Source organism: Sipha flava, unplaced genomic scaffold (genome assembly GCF_003268045.1).
Source record: "Sipha flava isolate LNK unplaced genomic scaffold, YSA_version1 229_pilon_pilon, whole genome shotgun sequence".
Lineage (NCBI taxonomy): Eukaryota > Metazoa > Arthropoda > Insecta > Hemiptera > Aphididae > Sipha > Sipha flava.
This window is the reverse complement of record NW_020272866.1, coordinates 431,032-455,188: the sequence shown is the minus strand read 5'-3', so window position 1 is coordinate 455,188 and position 24,157 is coordinate 431,032. Positions and strand designations below refer to the sequence as shown.

At 29.9% G+C, this 24,157-nt stretch overlaps 2 protein-coding genes across 3 annotated transcripts in view; one reads left to right on the top strand and one right to left on the bottom strand.

Annotated features, from left to right (window-relative positions):
- LOC112683511 (chloride channel protein 2) overlaps positions 1-24,157 on the bottom strand; it is a 56,925-nt gene that overhangs the window by 31,646 nt on the left and 1,122 nt on the right. The gene's annotated exons all lie outside the window — the stretch shown is intronic.
- Positions 9,624-10,132, top strand: LOC112683514. The gene has a single exon (XM_025554575.1). It carries the CDS (start codon positions 9,624-9,626, stop codon positions 10,125-10,127), a length of 504 nt encoding a protein of 167 aa, XP_025410360.1. The 3' UTR covers positions 10,128-10,132.

Genomic DNA, 24,157 nt, shown 5'->3' with positions numbered 1-24,157 from the left:
TACCCAGTAATGTGGTTTAAAATAATAAAAATCATAAATATTATTAAGCACAAGTACCAAAAGTACACAAAATACCGAAATAAATACAATTTTTTTATTTATTAATACAGATAGATAGATATAAAACATTTTTTTTTTTTTAATTATAAAATACATTTAATATGGTATTTAAGAATGTACTTAATTTTAAACTCTGAATACTTTTTCAGGGAACTAGAGGTTGCCGCACACTGAATCAGAACAGAACGGAAACGTCACGTCGGATCGGAACACGACCGGTGTCACAGGCGATTATTACCCCCTATATTATTACCGGGGAGGGGGGTAATAATCGCCTGAGGTAATAATCGCCTACAGTAACAGGCGATTATTACCCCCCTTAAGGTTGAGCCCCCGGGGGGATGACGAAGGTGTCATATACTAATAACCTCCCCGTGACCTACTTTTTATGCTTATGTTTATATTTACTCGTTTGTTTTTGAAAAACAGATACCTATTGTAGTATTATTAGTTTTAGTTTTCTTGTCATGATAATATTATTATAAATAATATATATATAGGCATATTGAATAGAGGTGAAAGTAATTAACTGTTAATAAGAAACACATGGAGTGATTCGGTAATCAGTAAAAATCGACTGGTAAAAAAATGACACAGCAATAAACGACAAGTTGAAAAACGTTAATTTTGGCTAAAAGTTATTAAAATAATTGCTGTTAAATATTTTATTAAAATATTTTTAACACTTTCAACGCCGCCCGTGATATTGGCAGTTATACCGCAGCTCACGTTATTTATACTGTGATGCGTTTAAGCGTCATTGACATTAGAAGCATTACTCTATTAATTCAGAAAATTGAATAACATTTTATGCATAAAATACTTGGACAGTATACACACATGTTATATATTATATATCCAAACATATAATAAAATATACAGGCATTCGTTATAGTTTCGTAGATAACGCTAAATGAAATAAATTAAATGAAACTAGTGGCAAAGTAATTATATTACATGATATAGTATGTTTCAAATGTTATAATAGTTGTTATAATTTGTAAATTAAGTAGAAAAATGTATAATATATCTAATATACATTCTGTATACGTTCATGTACATTGTTTTGGGAAGGCCCTCAAAAACAACGATTATCCGTATCTAAAAATAACGAAAACTCAAACCAATTATAGATTTAAATTTAGAGTTTATTGTCTAAAGCCTGTGTACATTTCAGAGTTTATTAAAAAAATACAATAAAAATATATGTCAAATTACAGAATAAACTTAAAAAATTATGAGGAAAATATTTAATTAGGGAAAGAGGTTTACCAATTTTTTTAATAGTAATAGCATATATTATTCTATATCTATGATTTATTTTTATTATTATTTACTTATTTAACTTAACATTTGACTTAAAATATTTGGAATTTTAAAGTAAAATACATTTGACGATCTTTTTTTACATTAAGATGTTTTTCCTAGATTCACCGATTCGAACACTCGTGTCCGCGTTATTAAATTTGTCGCACCTTTAAGGGGGGTAATAATCGCCTGTTGCTGTAGGCGATTATTACCTCAGGCGATTAATACCCCCCAGTAAAAAATTGTGGGGGCAAGTAATAATTGCCAGTTGCTGTAGGCGATTATTACCTCAGGCGATTAATACCCCCTCCCCCCCCCCGGTAAAAAATTGTGAGGGGGGTAATAATCGCCTGTTACTGTAGGCGATTATTACCTCAGGCGATTATTACCCCCCCCCGGTAAAAATGTTGGGGGGGTAATAATCGCCTGTTACACCGGATTGTTTGTCGACAATATTTTTACGGATTCCGAAGCATTGCGATCGCAAACGCATGCGCACTGACTCTGCGTCAGTGCGAAATATACGTGCTAACTTTTGGTCATCATCGTTTAGTACTTTGTAGTTGTGTACACAACTGAAAGCAGGGCTTGGAACCGAAACCTTACCGGCAGTGGCGACTCGTGGATTTTTAATGAAGTAGAGCACATCCAAAAAAAATACAACCAATATCATATACATGTAATATATAATGTATATTTGTAATATATATATGAATATATGATAATAATTATTTACAAATTTTAGTTATTTACCAATTACCTTTAATTTTGTTTATATTTTTACACGTATGTACATAATAAATTTTCAAGTAAAAATACTATGACAAAGTACAACAAACTATATAATTATCTTTATAAATTTATTAGATTTCAGGTACATGTTTATATGTTAAATAAATTCTTCTATCCCGGTGTGCAATAGTGTGTTTTCCACTACTATGTGATATTCTGTTTAGATCAGAAATGTGACCTCCCCGTTTTATATCTATTAGCCATCTCATGAGCATCACTAAAAAATTATCGCAAAAAAGACTTCAATACGTAGGCACATTTAGATTGAACATGTAATGTAAATTATTAATCTGACTACACATTTCAATTTCTGTGTGATCGCATTAAGTTCGGGATAATCTAGTTATATTAAGGACTTCCATGCGTAGTTCAATTTGTAATGAGAAATTTCCATGTTAAGCAAAAAATAAAAAACCAAAATATATGTATATAACGTTTTCTTGCGGTCTATTATTTATTATTTATTAACGAAACATAATTTGAAATACCAAACTTTTTTCTATCGGACCCCTTAGGGATAATAAAAATGATCGCGGACCCCTAAGTACAAATAAAAATTAAAAAAACTATAATATATAATAATACTTTGTAAATTTTAAATTTACTTTCGCGGACTCCCTCCGGTATACGTGCGGAGCCCTGAGGGTCCCCGGACTACAGTTTGGGAAACGCTTTTATAGACTATAGTAATAACTATAATGATATAAACGGAATCGTCGTGCCCCTAGCGATTATCAGACCGTTGATTTTTGTTGAATTTAGTGATGGGAATAATCGAATGAAATAATTATTCGAATAAAATCATTCGAATGAAACATTCGTATGATACAAATACTTGAATGATTTTCTTATCTCACTTTTCTTATATTAAATTGATATCAAGGCTCTCTAGCGTAAACTATATATTTGTAGTATTCATTTTATATTATGATTTTTATATTTTATAATTAAATATTTGTTCCATTTTACATTTTTAATTCTCTACCTAGATACATGAAATAGATAATTTCTGAGCTATTCATTATTCCTGATGATATATTCGAAAAATTATAAAAAAGTAGTTAATACTACTGAATGTAGTAATACTATATATATAGTCAGTGTTCGAATTGAGGGGACGCAAAGGGACGGAGTACCCCAACTAATTTCCAGAAATTTTTGCGTCCCCCTACTATTATTACGCTATAATTATAACGCTCAGCCGGTTTTGGGGACGTTCTTTTTTTTAGAGTAAATAGAGTCCCCCTTCTTTAATTTTGCCAAGTCGAGCACTGTATATAGTAATACTGAACGTTAATACTACTGAATGTACTGAATGTTACCCAATTGTATTACATTATTGGTATACACAATACACTATATCAATGACTAGTTATAAAACCAATAACTATAAAGTAGTCACTAGTCAGTAGTACAGGTAGTGGGATCAAAAAACTGGTGGAATATTTTATCATTAAAGTGAAAAATCCATTCGATTATTTTGATGTCGACTATTAATCATTCGATTATTCCCATCCCTAGTTGAATTGGTAAATCTATATATATATATATATATATAAATAATCTACAAAATAAGATTATATTTAACATTTTCATTATTCCTATATAAAGTAAATCGAAAAACGGGCATTTATTGGTGTGTTGTGTACGTTGCGCCTGCAATATATATATTATTGTAATAATAATAAATTATAAGAATTATCACGAAGGGTTTTACCCACAACATCATATCAAGTTGTATCATACTAATTGGCATCTTTTCGAATATATTGATATTGTTATATATATAATTACGTTGTTATTGAATATTGTATATTTTCGTCATCCCGATGGTCGCTGTCGAACTGTATACTTATGATTTATTATTTTTTTTTGTGGTCGTTTGTTCGCTATTTTATTACATTTCATTTTACGTTTTATGTTTGAAAGTAGTAAAGTATCTATTATTAAATATGAATATAATAAATTATATATCTAAATAATTTATTGAAAATTATTTCTATAATACCAAATAGTTTATATATTATAATATACCATGAAAATTAAAATGTATTGCTAATACAAGTATATTTACCACCAGTTTCGATATAAAAAACCATCACCGATTTATTTATAAAAGCATCATTGTATAATGTTACATATACCGTTGTCCCAAAAAGCAGGGACCACTTTACCACTCATTAATATGTAAATATTTTTCAATTCTGTTTGCGGGACATTAAACTAGACTAGAGGATCGTAAGTTTCTATGACTTAAAATGTTTTTAACTCATGTATCTTGCGCATGTACAATAAAACTTACATTTTTTTAAATGGCAACCCGTAATTTAAATATCATATTCGGTATCATATCAATATCATATTTTTTCATCAATTTTTTTCAAGCCATTTTGATGTATAAACTAGTGTCCTAAACCCAAAATTGACTAAACTAGAGCTAAGTAGAATTTAAGAAATTAAAAAATTTAATTTAATTAATTTTTTTTCTAACTGTGCGTACTTTTTTTCTTCTAAACACCACGAAACAATCAAAATTATTACTATTAAACTAATGAACTATTTACTAATTATGAATTATTATTTTATTATTACACATTATAAAATTGCATATGGTCTTAGGCCCGATGCACACGTGCGTTTTTCGCCGCTGCGGTGCCGCTAATACGGCGAACTTTATATGTGATCAAATCGTGCAGTGCACATGTCTTGCGGCGCCGCTGCGTTCGGTGTCTGCCGTAGATAACGTCGCCGCAACGGCACCGCGCACGCAAATCCAGTTCAGTAGTACATTGTTGTATATCGACTCTGCACACGTCTGATTTTTCCACGCAAGATGTCCGAAATCGACGATGTTGACATTGAGTTGTTGATCGGTGAAATCAAAAGTCATAAAGAAATTTGAAACATCGCTGATGAAAATTATCACGATAGGACCAAAAAAAGAAATGCTTGGATAAGCATCTGTCAGAATTTTTTTCTAGTAGTGGTATAGAGAGTCTCATACACGTGTCTTGAGAGATTAGCTTTGGAGATACTTTTGTTGCTAGTTCGTCAAACGAGCGAACACTCATTCGAAAATAAGTAAAAAACTTTTCTGGATTTTCTCTTATATCACTGAATGTAGTATAAAATTCACCTCTTAATAATCTTGAATCTGAAATGGGTGCACTCAGTAACGTCTATCATACGTACGTACATATTTTTTGTGCACCAAGTAAGCTAAAAATGCCTTTTTTTTGTAATAAACCTCCATAGTTGGTAACTAAAAACTAACTAAAGTGATGTTCCATGTTGAAGGCCGTCTCGGACGGCTGGATGACGTGTGGTTACCGCAACAAAAACGCAATGGTGTGTATTCAACAACTGCGGCGCCGCAGCGGCGAAAAACGCACGTGTGCATCGGGCCTAAATTGGCTAAAACAAAAAAAGAAGAAGTGTATTTTTGTTTCCATCAGAATTATAATTAAGGGTCTATTAAAATAATTATGAGCATTGGTGTTTCTAGTTTTGTTATCTACCTATACCTATTAAAATGTCATTAGCTATTTTTATATTAGGTACTATGGAATTCATTATCTGAGTCATGTGTCATTGCAGTATTAGTAGTTCGACGTTTTTTGTTCGCTATTGTCAATACCTTTAGGTATTATAAGTTATAGTTTGAATTTTGTTAGAATAAAATATTAATCATGAATAATAGTGAAAGAGTTCAGTTACTATTGGTCTACGGAAAATGTAACAGAAACGAACGAGAAGCAACAAGAATGTACGCTCAGCAATATCCAGATCGGTATCACCCCAATCGTACTTATGTTCAAAAACTTGAAAAATCATTGTTTGAAACTGGTTCATTTAGTAGAACAAATGCTGTTCAGCAACAACCACGGGTAAATCAACATTTTAATGAAGTCATTGAAAATCAAGTTTTAGCGTATGTACATCTTAATCCACGTTCATCTGTTAGACACGTCGTCTGCTGGTATACATTTTCGAGAGTTTGTGTTTGTTTTTTGTATACCAGGTTTTATATGCTCTAACAATTGGTAAAATTTTTCGTAACTCATCCAGAAATATTGAAAAAAAATTTATTGTCCTGTTTTAAATGCAGGAATAGTATATAGGACTCTTTATTTTTCCTTTACCATATGTATGCTAGAACCTACTGTCTTTTTGTTGTATATTTTTCCTTTTCATCAGCTTCTGACAAAAGAGCTAGTGTCAATATCATGTCTTCTTCGTCACTACTTGTATCATTCATTATATTATATTATATATTATATTTTAAAAACACTCAAAAATATTAAAAATAAATAATGTAACAATAAGCTTTAGTTCGACCTTGAGCGATGAGATCAAAATGATCAAGTATATATGTCCGCGGAATTCCGACTGGTTCCGACAATGTGTCCGGACAAAATTCGTTTCCGTTCCGATCCAATGTGCGGTATCCTTAAAAGTCTACTACTATAAGATAATGGACCCAACTTTATACTTCAGTAAAATATTTATTGAAAATTAGTCATTTTATTAGACATTGAACCTCTTCGCTTATTAAATAACTGACCTTCAGCATTGAATAAACATTCAACATGAGCTGAAGAAGGAATTTATTATTAATATCTTATTATTTATTTGTTATTAGTAGGACTCGGAAGTTGTTGCATTTGCATGTTTTTTTTGCACGATTGGATTTATTGCTAAGTGAGCTAGAAATTCGTTCCAAGACACTACGAAAACCATATCAAAAATTTATAGTGCATATTTTTGCATATTTAGTGATTTTTAGATTTTATAGCATATTTCTACCCTCAGGGGGGCACTAAGTCTTTAGTGCTACGGGCTTTGCGAACCCGGGGCCCCGAGCTACGGGCTGACTTTGATTAGTTGGCCCAAACTGGTCCTCCAGGTTTGTGGGTTAAGCGATGGACCAACAATCCATCCTTGTAAAAAAACCATATGTTGTGAATCTTCTAACAAAGCCTCGGAATGTGGATAATAATGGGATTATATGTGGAACTCGGAACGGAAAACTTTTGGAGACTCGTTTTGGAACATGGAATATCAGAACTCTCTTTAAAGCAGGAGCTTTAAAGAATATTGTGGAAGAAATTGAAAAATATAAAGTGCCAATAGTCGCAATACAAGAAATTCGTTGGCTAGGAAATAGTAATGTTCAGTCTAGTAATTCAACTATCTTTTTTAGTAGCAAAGAGACAGGCAAACATGAACAAGGAGTAGGTTTCGTAGTTAGAAACTCCATAATATCAAGCATTAAACGTTTCATGCCCGTGAATGAACGTCTATGCTACCTGCAAATGGCTGGATGGAATTTTGATATATGTATAATTAACGGTTATGCCCCGACAGAGGATCAAGAAGAGGAAGTGAAAAATATTTTCTATGATGATCTAGAGAGATTATTTGACTCTCTATCAAACAACTGCATCAAGATAATTGCTGGTGACCTGAACGCGCAGGTCGGTAAAGAACAATTTCTCAGACCAACAATAGGGCAAGAGAGCTGGCACCCAGTATCTAATGATAATGGGTTGAGATTAGTTGGCTTTGCAGAATCGAAAAACCTTATTATAAGCAGCACCTATTTCCCTAGAAAGAACATTCATAAGCACACGTGGACTGCCCCAGACGGTAAGATGAAAAGTCAAATCGACCATATAATTATTGACAAGCGACACCGAACAAGCATAAAAAACGTCAGAAGCTATAGGGGAGCGGATGGGGACACAGACCACTTCTTAGTGATAGCAAACCTATCGTTAAAACTGTCAACGATCTGGAGAAAAAAGCAACAACCTAATACAGCATATAAACTTGATAGAAGTAAATTAAGAGATCAAGAGGAAATCATGGAATACCAAAACAGAATAAAGGAAGGTTTGAACAGCTTTAACATAATACAAGGAGAATTGAGTAATGTTATAGAGTGGACCCAAATAAAGGAATCACTAAATAAAGCAGCAGAAACTCTCCGAGTTACCAAGGGAAAAAGTAAGAATCACTGGTTTGATAATGAGTGTCGAGACGCGATAAAAAATCGAAAAGCAGCAAGAGTTAAAATGATACAAAATCCTTCGACTTCAAATTTGCAGGAATATGCAGAATTTCGCGCAAGGTCAAATAGAATAATTAGGCAAAAGAAAAGAGCATCAGAAAAAAATGCCCTAAATGACATTGAATCATATAAAAAGGACCCGAAAATGTTCTTCGAAAAATGTAAATCAATAAAAGAAGGCTTTAAATCTCGTACCTACCTTATGACTAATCACGATAGCAACCTCATATCAGACCCTAAACTGATCATAGACAAGTTTCAAACATATTTTGAGAATCTATTAAATAATAATTCAGACGATGAAACAAACAATACAGATGGATCTGGAGAACCGGCTGAGGATCTAATATATGTTACAGCGGAACCGGAAGTGCCGGAACCTAGTTTGGAGAAGATTAAATCAATAGTGGAGTCACTGAAGAACAACAAAGCTCCAGGAGAGGACAACATAAATCCGGAGTTACTCAAACTTGCTGGCCGAGACCTCCTGGAAAACTTACACAAAACTATCTCAACTGTATGGGAGCAAGAAAAACTAGAAAAGGGTTGGAACACCGCTATTATTTGCCCGATTTACAAAAAAGGAGACCTCAAGAAAGTGGAAAATTACCGTGGCATATCCCTTTTGGACACTGCTTACAAGGTCTTGTCAATAGCCATTTTACATAGACTCGAAAAATATTCAACAGAAATAATCGGTGAATACCAGTGTGGTTTCATGAAAGGAAAGTCCACTACTGACCATATATTCACCCTTAGACAGGTTATGGAAAAATATTATGAGTATGACAAAGATCTACACATGATTTTCATCGATTTTCAGCAAGCTTATGACAGCATTATTAGAGACCGGCTATGGTCAGCACTTATACATTTCGGAATACCAAAGAAGTTGGTTAAGCTAATAAAGTGCTGCAATTCTGACACGCTTTGCAAAGTGCGCTTTCTTGGAGAAACATCAAAGGAGTTTGAGGTCAGATGTGGTTTGAAACAAGGGGACGCGCTATCTCCCGCTCTCTTCAATCTAGCACTTGAAAAAGTTGTAAGAGATATGCAGGGAGACCGAGAAATGGAAGTACTGGGGCGCTCATCTCTCTTAGCATATGCAGATGACATTGTGTTATTTGGAGAATCAAAAACGGAATTAGAAGGGACCGTACGAAAGCTCATACTGACAAGTAAAAATATGGGCCTTAAAATAAATGAAAATAAAACTAAGTAAATGCTAATGAGTAGACGACCTACTCCGTTACAAAATGTGAGCATTGATCATTTTTCTTTTGAGCAAGTCGAAAATTTCAAGTACTTAGGCGCTAATATAAATCATAAAAATAATATGCATAACGAGATTAATTCCAGGATAAGTGCAGCAAACCGTGGATACCATGCAATGAGAAAAATGTTCACATCGAAACTGCTATCTAGAGACACAAAGAAAAAACTATACATTGCCTACTTACGCCCCATTGTCATGTACGGATGTGAGACATGGTCCACAACGCAGGGTGACGAGAATAAACTATTGACTTTCGAAAGGAAAATACTTAGAAAAATATATGGGCCCATATTAAACCCCAGTACTGGTGTATACGAGCGAAGAAAAAACGCTGACTTAAACAGTCTGTTTAAAACAACCAATTTAAAAGATTTTCTAAGGTCGAAAAGGTTAGAGTGGGCTGGCCATGTTTGGCGTGCAGAGGGTAAATTGATAAGACAGGTACTCATCAACAAACCAAATAAAAAACGACCTGTAGGAAGGCCAAGACAACGGTGGTTGGACCGAGTAAAGGACGACCTGAAGAGATTAAGCAATGGAGCAAGTATTGAGGATGCAGAAGATCGAGAACTTTGGAGAACTTTGGTAGAAGCTGCGAAGCGCCTAAATGGCGCGTAAAGCAAAAAAAAAAAAAAAATAGCATATTTCTTAACTTTACAATTTCTTAGAGCATATTTTATGATTTTTGAAGATTCAGAATGAAAATTCAAAAAAATAAAAAATTAATTCATTCATATTGAGAGAACTTTCTTAATATTCTTGTATTGTATTTTTCAAATTTCCATTTGACATTAAAAACAATGTTTTTCTCCTATTGGTTTATATAATATACATATATTTATAAATTATAATTACTGCTAGCTTCATCTAAAATAAAATATTATAAAAATATCAAATAGGAGCAGCTGCTATCGAAATACAATGATTTTCTATAACTATTTTTCTAGAAAATAATGATTATTGAACATTCTACTAGTGCATTTTATTTTATTCAAGAAACATTTTTAATGCTATTTTATTATTATTATTTTTTTTTTAAAATCAAAATTATTTTTATTACTTTGCTTTTTCTATATTTATAATTTTATAAAATATTTGTGCAAATGAAAATTTTGTGTACAAAAATAAAATATAAGTGCATATTTTTAGAGCATATTTGTACTTTTTTAAGCGCATAAGTGCATGCATATATAGTATTTTTTAAGTGCATTAAGTTCCGAGCCCTAGTTATTAGTATTTATTAATTATTATTATTGTTAAAATTACAATATTCCGCACGCGGCAGTAAGGTATGGTATCTTTATATTTACGATGCACCTATATATTATGATATAATATATACCTATTGGCCAGTGGCGTATAGACAAGTTTTGTGTGGGGGAGGGGATCATTTGCAAACAAATCATTATTTTTATTTTATCATTATTTTTTTTTTTACTCTCAAACTAAGAATATTATTTTATAACATTTAAAAAAGGCCTAGGGGAAGGGTTTAGTTTAGTTAGAAAGGTTTAGTTTATGTGCAAGCTTGTATGTATCATTATCGAATCATCAAATTATGATTATATAATATAATATAAAGAATTACGAAAATATTTACTCCAATAATCATCAAAAGTTTAACACTTACATATTTTTTTATTTTTTTTGTCACTTGTATAAGTCCTTGTGCTGTAGATCATATAATAATTTAAACTGGGTATTTGGTAAGCATAATAATAGGTAACAAGATGTTTCAAACAAAAATATATTTACTAGCAATTAAATTGTATTTTGTGCTAGTAAATCTTTTTGAAGTAAGTAATCAACAGCATACTGAATTGCACAATTGTATAACAAATAAAAGTATATATTTGTTACTTAATACTAATATACCATATACTCAATTTTTACAAGGTTACTTATAGTAATATTATTAAAACAATTTATACCGTATTGTCTAGTAAAATGAATAGAGACTAAGTATATAAATATGAATATAGATAAATACATTCTAACAAATGAGTGATATTTGGTAGGTTACTTTTACAATTTATTTCTGTCCCATACTTTTATACTTACAATTTAAATAATTAATTTGGATTGTAAAAAATAGGTAATATATATTATAAACTAATATTTAAATGTATAAAAGATAATTTTTATGACTATAACGGGTTGATATAATTTTAATTACAAAATCGTAATTAAGTTCAATCTAAATAAATAACTATTGGCTATTATTATATTATAAATTAAACAATAAACATTTTTAATAAATATTTTCAAAAAATAAAAAATCAATAATGTATCTTTTTTGAAATAAATGAAATTTACAACATGCTACATATTAGCTATAATAATTATAAACTAATGACGATTATAATGTGAAAAATTGTCAAAATATTTATGAAGTATTCAGTGCTTGGATTGGAAAAAAAAATGAGGACGGACGCTGGTTTTAGTTAAAAAAAAACCATTCCATAGCTGATAAATTGTAAAGTAACCTGTAGTAGATTTCGTCCCCCGCGCACCATGCACATAAAATATGGCACTATAAATGTAGTATTATTATATAATAATTATTTGCTTATTACTATAACATTATTTTACAACGAAATAATAATATTAATTACAGAAACTAATATTATTCTTTAATTAAATTCCATAATGACTTGTATGCATTTTCTTCAATAATTTTTATCTTTTTAGAACAATTTTCTTCCTCTCCTGTTCGTTTGCCTTTCTTAACCCACAATTCAATCCATTTTGTTGTATTAATATTGTCAATTGGTGGAAAATTAAATAAAAAGTTCTTAAAAGTAGAAAGTAGAAACACCTATAGGACCATACAACAGAAATCACTTCAAAATTATATAGTTATTTAGCCATGATTATTATCTTAATCAGTCATTGTCACCAACGATAATCGTTTTTTGGGAAAAAATAACTATTACTTTTCAGTTTGCTATAGAAAATAGAAATAAACGAAAACAAAATCCAAATACACCGTTCAAAGTAAACATCCCCAGAGGAACTTGTTTTTAGCGTTCCTCACTTAAATGAAGGGGGATGCTGAAATCTATGGAAAAATGAAAGCGGACTCCGTCCGCCGCGTCCCCCCAATTCGAGCACTGGAAGTATTAAAACTTATTTTATAATAATATTGGTTGCGAGTTAATTTAATATTTTAATTACATCTGTGATCTATGCGTCTCTTTCATATTTTAGTATAAAGGACTATGGATTCACTATTTAGTTTGGGATCTTTGGCAAACTGTTAACTTATCAAGTCTGTTTTATAAAATACAATTTAATTATTCTCATAATCGATGAAGTTATAACAAGAGACCGGATTTTTATGTTTTTACATATTTGTACTGAAAGTATGCAACTCCTATTAATCATGGTGAGCATTCAATTTCTATGATTGAAACTAAGATAAAATTGTCAACATTGAAACCTTTGTCAGTTCCACGCAGCATTATTGCTAGCACGCTAGTTGCTACTCATACAATTTACCCTGGAACCGCAACTAAATATTATGGATGTATACGCATGAACAAATTAGACCATTGTGTTATCCTGGTTAACTGTGCCACATGAATGCTTCAAACAGTATGTTTCCAACAGAGTCCATCAGATTCAATCTATCTTACCGAACTATAAATGGCGTCACGTCGATTCGGAATATAATCCTGCAGACTGCGCCTCACGTGGTGTTAAACCATCAGAATTAGTTCATCTTGATCTGTATTGGAATGGTCCACCGCCCGTTTATGACATGCCTTCATTATGGTCACCGATACTTCGATTATCCCGTTGTAAGATTTCCCGGAAACGAGTCAGGTATTTTTCACCTCATGTATAGTAGACATACCTACCGAATGGTTTACTCGAGTCTCGAACACATGTATCGTACCGTGGCTTGGAAGAAGCGCTTCATTAGTAATGCCACGCGTCGTAAATTCAACAATGCCCTCACTTTAAGACATGCGGAGATCGACGCCGCTGAACACAGGATTATTATCTAAGTTCAGAGAATCTCATTATCAGTGTTACGACATGAATTGGAACGTGGAAATCGAATATCAACCAAACATTTAGCTAGCTTATGTCGGTTCATTGATTCCGTTGGTGCTATTCGTGTTGGAGGTCGGTTTCGGCATTCTAATTTACCTTATGAACAGAGGCGTCCGATTTTATAACCGAAGACGTCAAATTTATCTATTCTCATCTTTCGCCATTGGCATAAAGTCACCTGCCATGCTGGGCCCCGCGTTATGTCCTCTCTTATTCTGTGACCGATTCTCGGAATTTAATATGTATATTTTTTCTCTCTCTACTTATTTTACTATAATTATTATCACCCCCTATCCCTTCTCAACGTGTTAATCATATTCTTATGATTATTATTTAGTGTTGTATGAGGAACAGCACATTATCCGTTATCCTTAGTTAGTACTTATAACTATAATGTGAGGAATGGCCTCCAATGGGAGGGGGGGGATGTTCGAGACACACAACTATAATTCTCGGAGTGCTCGGCACCGGTCCAATGTCTTATCGAATCCATATATTTTATGGGGGCCATCGAGAATATTCTTCTCGAGATCAGCGGTGCTGTCGCCAGGTGACTCCCGTTCGTGGCTGAGCCGTCGCGTTCGTGTAATTGTATTTTTTGATTTTTTTTTTTTTTTGTGATTAACCACGAGATTTATCTCAGTGATCCATCATAGTTGGTTGAAGTCTCCACCATTTCCAGTCATCAGTATGCTTGAGTTTCCGTCGCACGTGTTGAGAGTTATCCACGATCGTGTGAGATAGAATCCAACGGGACTCGAGTATACCATGCTGTGCTTCCTTTATTATTGTTACTTAAATTGTAATTTTATTGTCGCATATTTTTGTTCATTATTATAAGCTTAATTATTATTATTGCAATCAGTGTGAGGGCGCCAACTTGCAATTATTTAAATTATTATTATACTGTAATATACAGCTAAAGAAAAAATTTAATTTTAGGCTTTCCATTTTTTATTATAATAAAGTAAGTCATTCCGCGGCTGCATCCGATTTGGGTCTCGAATTCAAAATTACTAAACTAGTTGGGTCCCAAATTGTTTTAGGTACTACACTAGTTGGGTCCCCTCGGATCTTTATTGGTAGGTGCTATACTAATTGGGTCCCGGATTTTTATAGGCACTACACTAGTTCCTGAATATTTTTTAGTAAATACTATATTATACTATCATTTTCCTTCCCATTTTAACAGAATTAGGACTATCTATGATCTATTTAGACTACAGGTATGGTTAAAAATGTTTTTTATAAATTTTTTTTTGTTTTTTTAGTTTCTTCTCCATTAATTTTTATTTATATTATCTAATGATTTTAACATTTTTAATATTTTTACCAACACAATTCTAATAATTTATATTTTAATGGAAAAGAAACTAAAAACAAAAAAAACTATAAAAAAATTTTTTAACCATACCTGTGGTCTAAATAGATCATAGAGTCCTAAGTCTGATAAAATAGGAAGGAAAATGTTAATATAATATAGTACTTACCAAAAAATATTCAGGAACTAGTGTAGTACCTATAAAAATCCGGGACCCAACTAGTACACTACCTGCGATTAGCCCTAAGTACTCGGGACCCAACTCGGATGCTTCGCATCCCGCGATAACCTGACCGAACTGAACACGAAGTATGTGTTTCGTCGGATCCCTAACGGCTCCGTCAAAAAAGGGGGCGTAAATAGCGGTGGAAAACATAAGCGCCAAAATGAGATATGAAAAAAAAGTCGTATCGTACAAAAGCGCCAAAATCCTAGATATCTGTAAATTAAATAACAGATATTAAATTTAGAACTATATCATTCAAAAACTCCAAACGCTTAATCTTACGGGTAATTGACAAATATATTATATGATTACGATAGATTGTCACATAGACAGTGTGTGAGCAAGTTTTGTGTTATAACATATTGTTAGTACCTATTTCGTTAAATCGTTATAATATTATACTTTATGTTGATGTGCGTGTATATTATAACTTATAATCGAATTTTTTTTATAAAATAGCAACGGATTTATTAACTTTATATTGATTTGCATGTATATTATTATTTATATCGACATTTTTTTTTAATTTTTAAATAACTACCTACTTATATAAAATATTAATTTTGGTGCAAATGTTATGTCACTTCAGGCCCGTAGCCACGTGGGGGGCGTTGCCTCCCTAGACCTGATTGTTGCCCCCCCCCAACAAAAGTTAATAATGTCATATTTGGTAGTTAGCATAACTGTACACAGTAGGTTTTTACTATCTACAACCGTGGTAGTTAGATATAATATAATTTGTTCCTTGATAATAATTTCATCGGCAGCAGAAGCACTGTTTAATAGAAGAAATTATTTTTAACAATATGGTATAGCATTTGCATTGGAAAATACGATGGCATCTGATTGATGTCTGACGACAACGCCGAACAATAACTATAACATATCGAACAGATTACATTCACCATTTCATTAGATTCTAAAATCCTAAATTTGGATGTATTATTAATGGAATTCAACAAGCAAAAAGATAGAAAATTACAACTGTTTTAGTTAAAAAAAAACTAGTAAATTCCAAATATAATATATTATAAAAATATTCAAAATGTAATTATGTTCACTTTATTCTAATTCTTATTATTTTAATTTAAAGTACCTATAATAAAAATTACAGTAGTATTAATAAATTAAAAATAGCATTAATATTGATTTTTTTATAATGGCCCTCTACAATTTTGTTTGCCCCACCTGAAGATTTGGCCTAGCTACGGACCTGTGTCACTTTTGCACCTTTGGCGCTTATGTCCAACAGATTTTCGCGCAAATGATAGGTCATTTTTGTACTTTTGGCGCATATGTCATACAGCTGTAAATCGACTCCGCCGAATAGGTCTTTTTACCTGTAAGAAACCTATCGATTGCACTGAATATTTTTATATATCGATTCCGCCGAAAATATATTTACATCAATATATACACATTACATTATATATATACTAGCTGACCCGACAAACGTTGTTTTGTCATATAAATTATTTCTAGAGAATATTTTGCTAGAAAAAAATAACCAATTTAATATAGGTGTATAAGGATGTGGTATATAAGTGAAAGGGGTATGGAGTGCTGTGAACAGTGACGAAATATAAAAATGAAAAAACATCAAACATTTATTTTTTTAATGATTTATTAAAATTGATCCATTAAAATTATATATATCGCTAATTATGACAATATTAATAAAAAATAATATCATTCCCTTAATGCAACAGAGTGTACAATATTTGTTGTTATCCCATCTTTCTCCAACACAAATAAACTGGATGGTTCGAGAGCATACCACGTATAATTGTCCGTGTCAAAAACATGATGTGCTCAAATCTAAGCCACAGATAGACATCGTTTGGCTTAGAGACTTATTGATAGTCATTGCAAATGCCAATCTAATTGGAAATTGAAGGCGTTTCAATTGTATTGGTACATCTGTGGGTATAATAGAGATTTGCGGTAATAATATATTTTCACCTCGGAATTTGCCACTTACAATGATGGCTTCATTTTTCATTATTTTTTTAAGGATTAATCACGTGCCGTTACACAACCGTGGAGGGTTCAAATTACGAAGCAAAATAACCGGAGATCCAACCTTCAGTTGTAAATTATGCGGTGGCATGCCTGGTAAATCCAATGAGTTTAAATACTGTTGAATAATTTACTGTTTCAGTAGCATCGCAAACTGTATCAATGGATTTGTATAACACCAAGTCTCCTGGTAACAAATGTTGTATCTTGAGATTCAATTCGTTGACGTCCACATTTTTTGCTGCTAAAATTGCTCTTTCTGCCAGCCACTCATGATTTGTGTTTTTTCTGTGTACATTGGAAAATAACTGGTCAATGAAAGCATCTTACGAATCAATGATTGTGCAGAAATCGGTCGGTAATTGTGGCCATCCTGTTTCATCTGTAGTAACTTTCCCATCACCGATATCTAACAATGTTGTTGAGAATCTTCCGCACGCATTTTTTTTTGATTGAATCACAAATATCGTAATCGTTCGCTCTCTATCTTTACATACATGTCGACCATGAATTGTTATTAATAATTATTTAATATTTTGTCACTAGAGCATAAAAATTTTAAATTAGAATTTGTAGAGTAGAATAAAATATTATTTACTGTGTCAGTATTTAGTTGAAAATCTGCTGGAAACAATATTATGTATTTACAAAATCTGATAATGTTTTGATATTATAATATAATATACTATATGTTATATTCTTATATACATATATAAATCTTCGGTGGAATTGATATATATAATATTCGGCGGAATCGATATCAAAACGGCGGAATTGATAAATTCCTGAAAAAGGTTTTATAAACAGGTAAGTTCCCAAACGGCTCCTTTCGAAAAAAAATGTACAAACCGTTATAATTGTATACTTGTAAACTCTACAATAATTATTCGATATATGAACGTCTGTCTTCCAAAACAGCCTACATACAAACTTCGCGATGTTACGACGCTCTTTATAATGCTGTTGTTATATAGTATATATCGGGGATGGGCAACTCAAAGTTACTAGAGGGCCAATTTTTAGAAAATTAAAATCTAGCGGGCCAGAGCATAAAAAAAATTATCATTCAAAATATGAATTTTAATTAGCATTTATATACACGATTATAATAAATTCAACACACACGACAGCACGATACGAATGATACGAAGAAACTAAATAGTTCGGTACAAATAGCTATGGTTGAAAGCTGTACTTATACATACATATCACATTTAGACATTTTACAAGGTTTAATACTAGATAACACTTATTATATCAATAAGTTAGAGTATAGACGATATACTTTAAAATTATATTTAAAATTATAATTATTTTAAAATATAGCATGGGCCAGATAAAAAAGGCTCGCGGGCCGCCAGTTGCCCACCCCTGGTATATACAGTTCCTGTGTGTCATATTTTTAAATTTTAAATTTATAAAACGAAATACCGAAAATATAAGATAAATTTATAATATCGAAAAAATCGAAACATTGAACTATGGCTAATTGGAAATATTGACAATATAATGTCGATAACAATTTTGCTTATACTAACTTTCCATAAAAAACTCGCTGGTAATATAGAACGCTGGAAATGTACATCGCGTGTTTGTAAGCCTTATTTTTAGTGAAATTGTATTGGCGAAATGTATGATAAACATTTGGAACACAACCACTCACTTTTAGATGAAAATGTTATAAGATTATTATTATTTAAAATGTTAAATGCTTTTTTTGTTTAATTTTTGAGAATAAATGGCTAACTTACATTTGTAATTTTATTTTTCAAACGACACATTATTTTGGGTCTAATAATTAATAAGGAATATTTTGTCAGTGAAAATCTGAATTATAATACAGTTTAAATTAGGAGACTAGCGAATATAATAGAGAAGATTGGTTGAAGCGACAAGAATATATTGCCTTTAGATAATATATATATATATAAAAAAAAAAAAAACAGTTTGAATTATGAATTTATAAATAACAAATGGTGGTATATTTAGTTCATACACATAATGTATTTTATAGATTATTATGCTTTTATGCTATAAAATGCTGGAATCTAAATTATTCATATTATTTATCATAATCAAGTTTAAAAAATTAAACGGTTTTTGATAAAATGACTTAAGAATTAAATGGATCGGAAGCAGTAGTAATTTATCTACTTGCAGTATAATTTAGATAAATTACATTTCCAACATATAAGTCGATTTAAGGCCGTGGTTCTCAACCTGGAATTAATTATCCCCCAAGGAATAACAAAACTCTTTGAGTCATAAAGAATAAATAATTTTTTATTTTATATATAATTTATATCTATTATTATTTTATTAACTTCAAATAATATTTATACAGTGTATTCTCGATTATTCACAATCATGTGCTGAACAAACTAAGTGTATATGATTGATCAAACAAAAAATATAATATCTATTCCATAATACATGTGTATAGGTATATATATTTATATAATATACAAAATATACATCATAACGGTTCCATGAATCAGTTTAATGAGGTTGCATTGACCGATAACCCGATGAAGAGGATTAGGCCGGTCCATGAATATTAAAGTACTCCAATGTTCATGGGCCTGTCATACGCACTTTTTTGTGGGTAGGGGGATTAGCTACTATTTAACCGGATTGATGGGGGTAGTAGTCTCAAAAATGTTGGTAACTACTGATCTAGGAGTATAATAGGGATTTAATATTCGTTTTTAATTTTATTTAAGATTGATTTGCTTCAGCGATTTTATTTTTACCTCGAGTTCAACAATCATTAAATAAATGTACAAGTTTTTCATTTTTTCATTATTTTTATTTTTTGAAAAAATTATGGCTGTTATCAAAATTATTATCTTATTACTGTTTATTAAAATAGATGGATTAAATCAGAAAAAAAATCTAAATTTTAAAGTTGAACGAGTAGATTGTTGGTTAATCAAAACTTTCATTTTATTATTTTAAATTTGAAGATAATATTTACCTAGCTAAATATTATTTTTTGAGTTTTTTTTAACACCAAATAAAAGTATTATTTATTATCCAACAAAGTTTAGTTGTAAGTTTGTCATTTCCAAGTTTCTTCATTGTTATAATTTCAACTACTTCTTGATTTCCACTTTAAATTAGATAAATTGTATGTAAAACGTATTCTTATATTATAATGTACATTATATTCAGCACAATACGGACTGGATTTAGTCAATACTTTATATATATCAATCAATATGTATCAATCAACTGATCGAAAAATACAATATCTTACACTTTATTAAAAGTTGAAATTTGAAATAAATTACAAAAATAAGATATTTTATTGTTTTTTAAAATTAATTTAGTTAAATAATGAATCATTTAAACCAGGGGTCGGCAACCTTTTGAACCACTCGGGCCATTTTTTTTTCAAATGTTTTTCAAGGGCCACATTAAAAAAAAAATTTTACATATGATATATACTAATATAATATAATATATATAATAATTGTATTGCTATTATATTTGATTATTTTACATAGAAATATGAGTGTAAAAAATACGAATGTTACTGAAAAAAATTGCTTTTAAGAAAAAATTTAATTTTTTGACAAATTAAACATAATGGCTTACTTTCTTTTTTGGTGAAAAAGTATAAATCAACCCAAGAATTATTAAAAAAAAACGATGTTCATCACAAATTTTTCTTTTTTTAGTCGCCATAATGTTTGGATTTACTTGTAAAATGAAACCACATATTACAAACGCAAACAGTCACACGTACGGGCGTAATCACGGTGTAATACTAATTGCTACAAACGCAAAGTAACTATGACAATAGATTAAATATATTAGATACATATGTATTAAATACATAGATTAAATATATTTAAAATTTTAATTTTTAAATATATATAAGTATATTTAATTTATCCTATGACTGAGTAATGCAGCCATCATTATCTTCGACTCTGATTAAATAGATATTAATAACAATTTTATTTATAAAGAAAAAAGAATTGAATAGTATTGAAAATTGTATGAAACAATTATTGAACAAAAATAAAACACAGAAATTAACCACCTTTGTGCGGGCCATAAAAAATTGCTTCGCGGGCCACATGTGGGCCGTGGGTTGCCGACCCCTGATTTAAATTGTTACCTAAAATTACGTTTTCCGACAGATAGTCCAAACGATAGTCATCCTATTCAAAAAAACCTGTTTACTTGTTTCGTGCGAATGAAAAACATTTTTTACTGAATCAATTATAAATCTAAATCATTCTAGAATTAACTTAGTAACCTACACGAAATTTTATAAAAATCATTTTTTTTTCTAACTGTAATAAAACATTATTTACTTTTTAATTTTTGTTTGTAACCGGATGGACAAGTAATTAAAATGTTATAAATTTACCATACATTTTAAGAAAGTACTTAACAATTATTATATTGTACTCGTATATTACATAGTAGACATATGCTTTAAAAATGAGTTCCTATATAATCAGTTTACCTTGACACTTTTAAGTGTATGCCATTATATTTATCATCAGATCGTATGATAATATATATGTATGCAAGAATAAAATAAACCTAATTCAATTTAAAAGTACAGTATAAAATATATTTTAAATTCTGAGAAAGTGAAGAATAATTTCACAATATTTTATTTTTTACGAAATATTTTTTTTTATATGTATAAATATTATTTTTATTATTTTATTATTATTTTTATAATTATTGTTATTATTATTTGTTATGTAGCAAGGGTGACCTACAGGTCAATCATGACTCCTTTTCATTTTTCGGAAAAGAAATTTAAATATTTATTTTTTTTTGTAAATTTTTATACTTTTGTTCAACCCACTAATATAGATAAGACTATCAACTTAAACTTTAATAACTATTAAAAGATATTTAATACAATATATAGTAATAAATAACTATGAAAAACGAAATTATACTCCGAGATCGAGTAACTATGTAGGTATATGTACGTAATATAATGAATATTCCGTATTAAAAAACGGTATTTATCGCATTCCTATAAATTGATGAAAAATAAACTAAAATAAAGTTATTATTGCTTATAAATATTTTAAACAAAAGAAATAAAAGAAGTGTAACATGTAAAATGCATGTATACAAAATATATTTTAGCTCAGTGACAAACTTTTTTTTTGGTCGATCGTGACAACCTCGAAAAACTCAGAAGTCGATTACAAGTCTTTAGTGGGCCACTTATATTCTTTAGTACTCATATAATTTTGAATTAAAAGGGAAAGTGGTTTAATAAAATTACCAACTGATTTGCTTAACTTTCCCCAAGATATTTTACTAACTTTTATGTAGAGTGATTGTTAAAAAGTTAAATCCAAAAAAATGTGAATTACAAAAAAGTTGTGAAATACCAATGACTATTGTGCTTTTGAATTGTTTCTTAAGCAGAAATTGATTCATATATAAAATACACCAACTTACATTTTCATTAATCTTACCACTAAATTATTTACTTTGGCTAGATTCTTAAATAAGTTAAAAGTTAAGCACGTGCATTATTAAATATTTTATTTATTGATCATTATTTTCTAAATAGGTAACTATAATTTAATTTACTTTTTAGTATATACCCATTAAAACAATAAATTTGATGTAAAATATGATCATATTTCTTTTATATAAATGACAAAAAGAAAGCTAAACATAGTAAGTTTAATAATTATTTTACTGTTAGTTTTATATTAATAACTAATTTTGAGGTAAAAAGTTTTACAACAATTATAAGTACATACACAAAATATGCTAATTTATGGTTGTATAACATAATTTTAACATATATCAACAATTTGTACATTTTGTTCTATTGTAAAATAATTAGTGACCATTTTTTTGAAGTTTAACATGTATAAGTTATTTATATTAAGATATTTAGATAGGTATATTTTTTGTCGGACTTAAAGATGTTAAAATTCATTTTTACATATAGGTATATAATAAAAGCTTTATAAACTTTACTAAATGTGTATTCAAATTATAATACTTTATGCAATTGAATTAATTATATCTGTATTATTATTAATTTAGTAAAAATGTTAATATTATGTAAGAAAAATTAATAATATATCAATAGTAAACGTTTAATAACTATTATTAAAGTCACTAATTTATAACTATTTAAATTATATAAATATTAAACAAACATGCAAATGTTATTACTATGGACAAAATCAGATCAAATCAAATATGTCATTAAATTTTATAAGTTACTATTCACTGCATTTGTTTTGTTCAAAATACTAAAGCGTAAAGAACAATCAAATTAATTGTACATTTGATTATTCACACTAATTATTTGAAACTATATTTGCATTTAAATAGTAAAAAAAACATATAAATTTATGTAATTAAATAGTAATTATTATAGGTTTATAGTTTTTGCTGTTTGACTTTTGTAGGTAAAACCAATTGTTAATTCTAAATAGCTAAAGTATGTAGTTAGTTATTACTATTCGAATAATAATCTTATACCTACCTTGTATATTTATTTCTATTACATAATTTTTAATTGTTAAGTGTATGGAAAACTAGTGCAAAGATAAATGCATTACAATGTTACATAAGTCTACAACACATTCCATTCTCTGATGCAGAGTTTCATAAGTAGTAATAACTATTTTTAAGTTTTTAAATAAAATATGTACAAACTAACTAATTTTATATTTGAAACACCAATTTTAATTATAAGGATGATTAAAATAAGTTAATAATCTAAACAAATAACACTATCCATAGAAAAAAAGATAATTGTTAATAAACAAATCGTAAACATTTTACTATCGTTTATTATGTGTCTTGTATTAATCCATCATTCATCAGTAAACAGTGATATATAAACTGATTTAATGTTGTACTGCCTATGTTATATGTATACGTAAGAATTATAGTACATGTATCTCTTCAAAAATTAGTCCACTTTTTAAAAATTATATATTGTGTTTTAATTCCTAATTTTAAGGGTATCTAATTTTATCATGATATACCTTAAAATAT

Coding starts and splice junctions, on each gene's coding strand:
- LOC112683514 (XM_025554575.1), top strand. CDS start 9,624: ATGAGAAAAATGTTCACATCGAAACTGCTATCTAGAGACACAAAGAAA.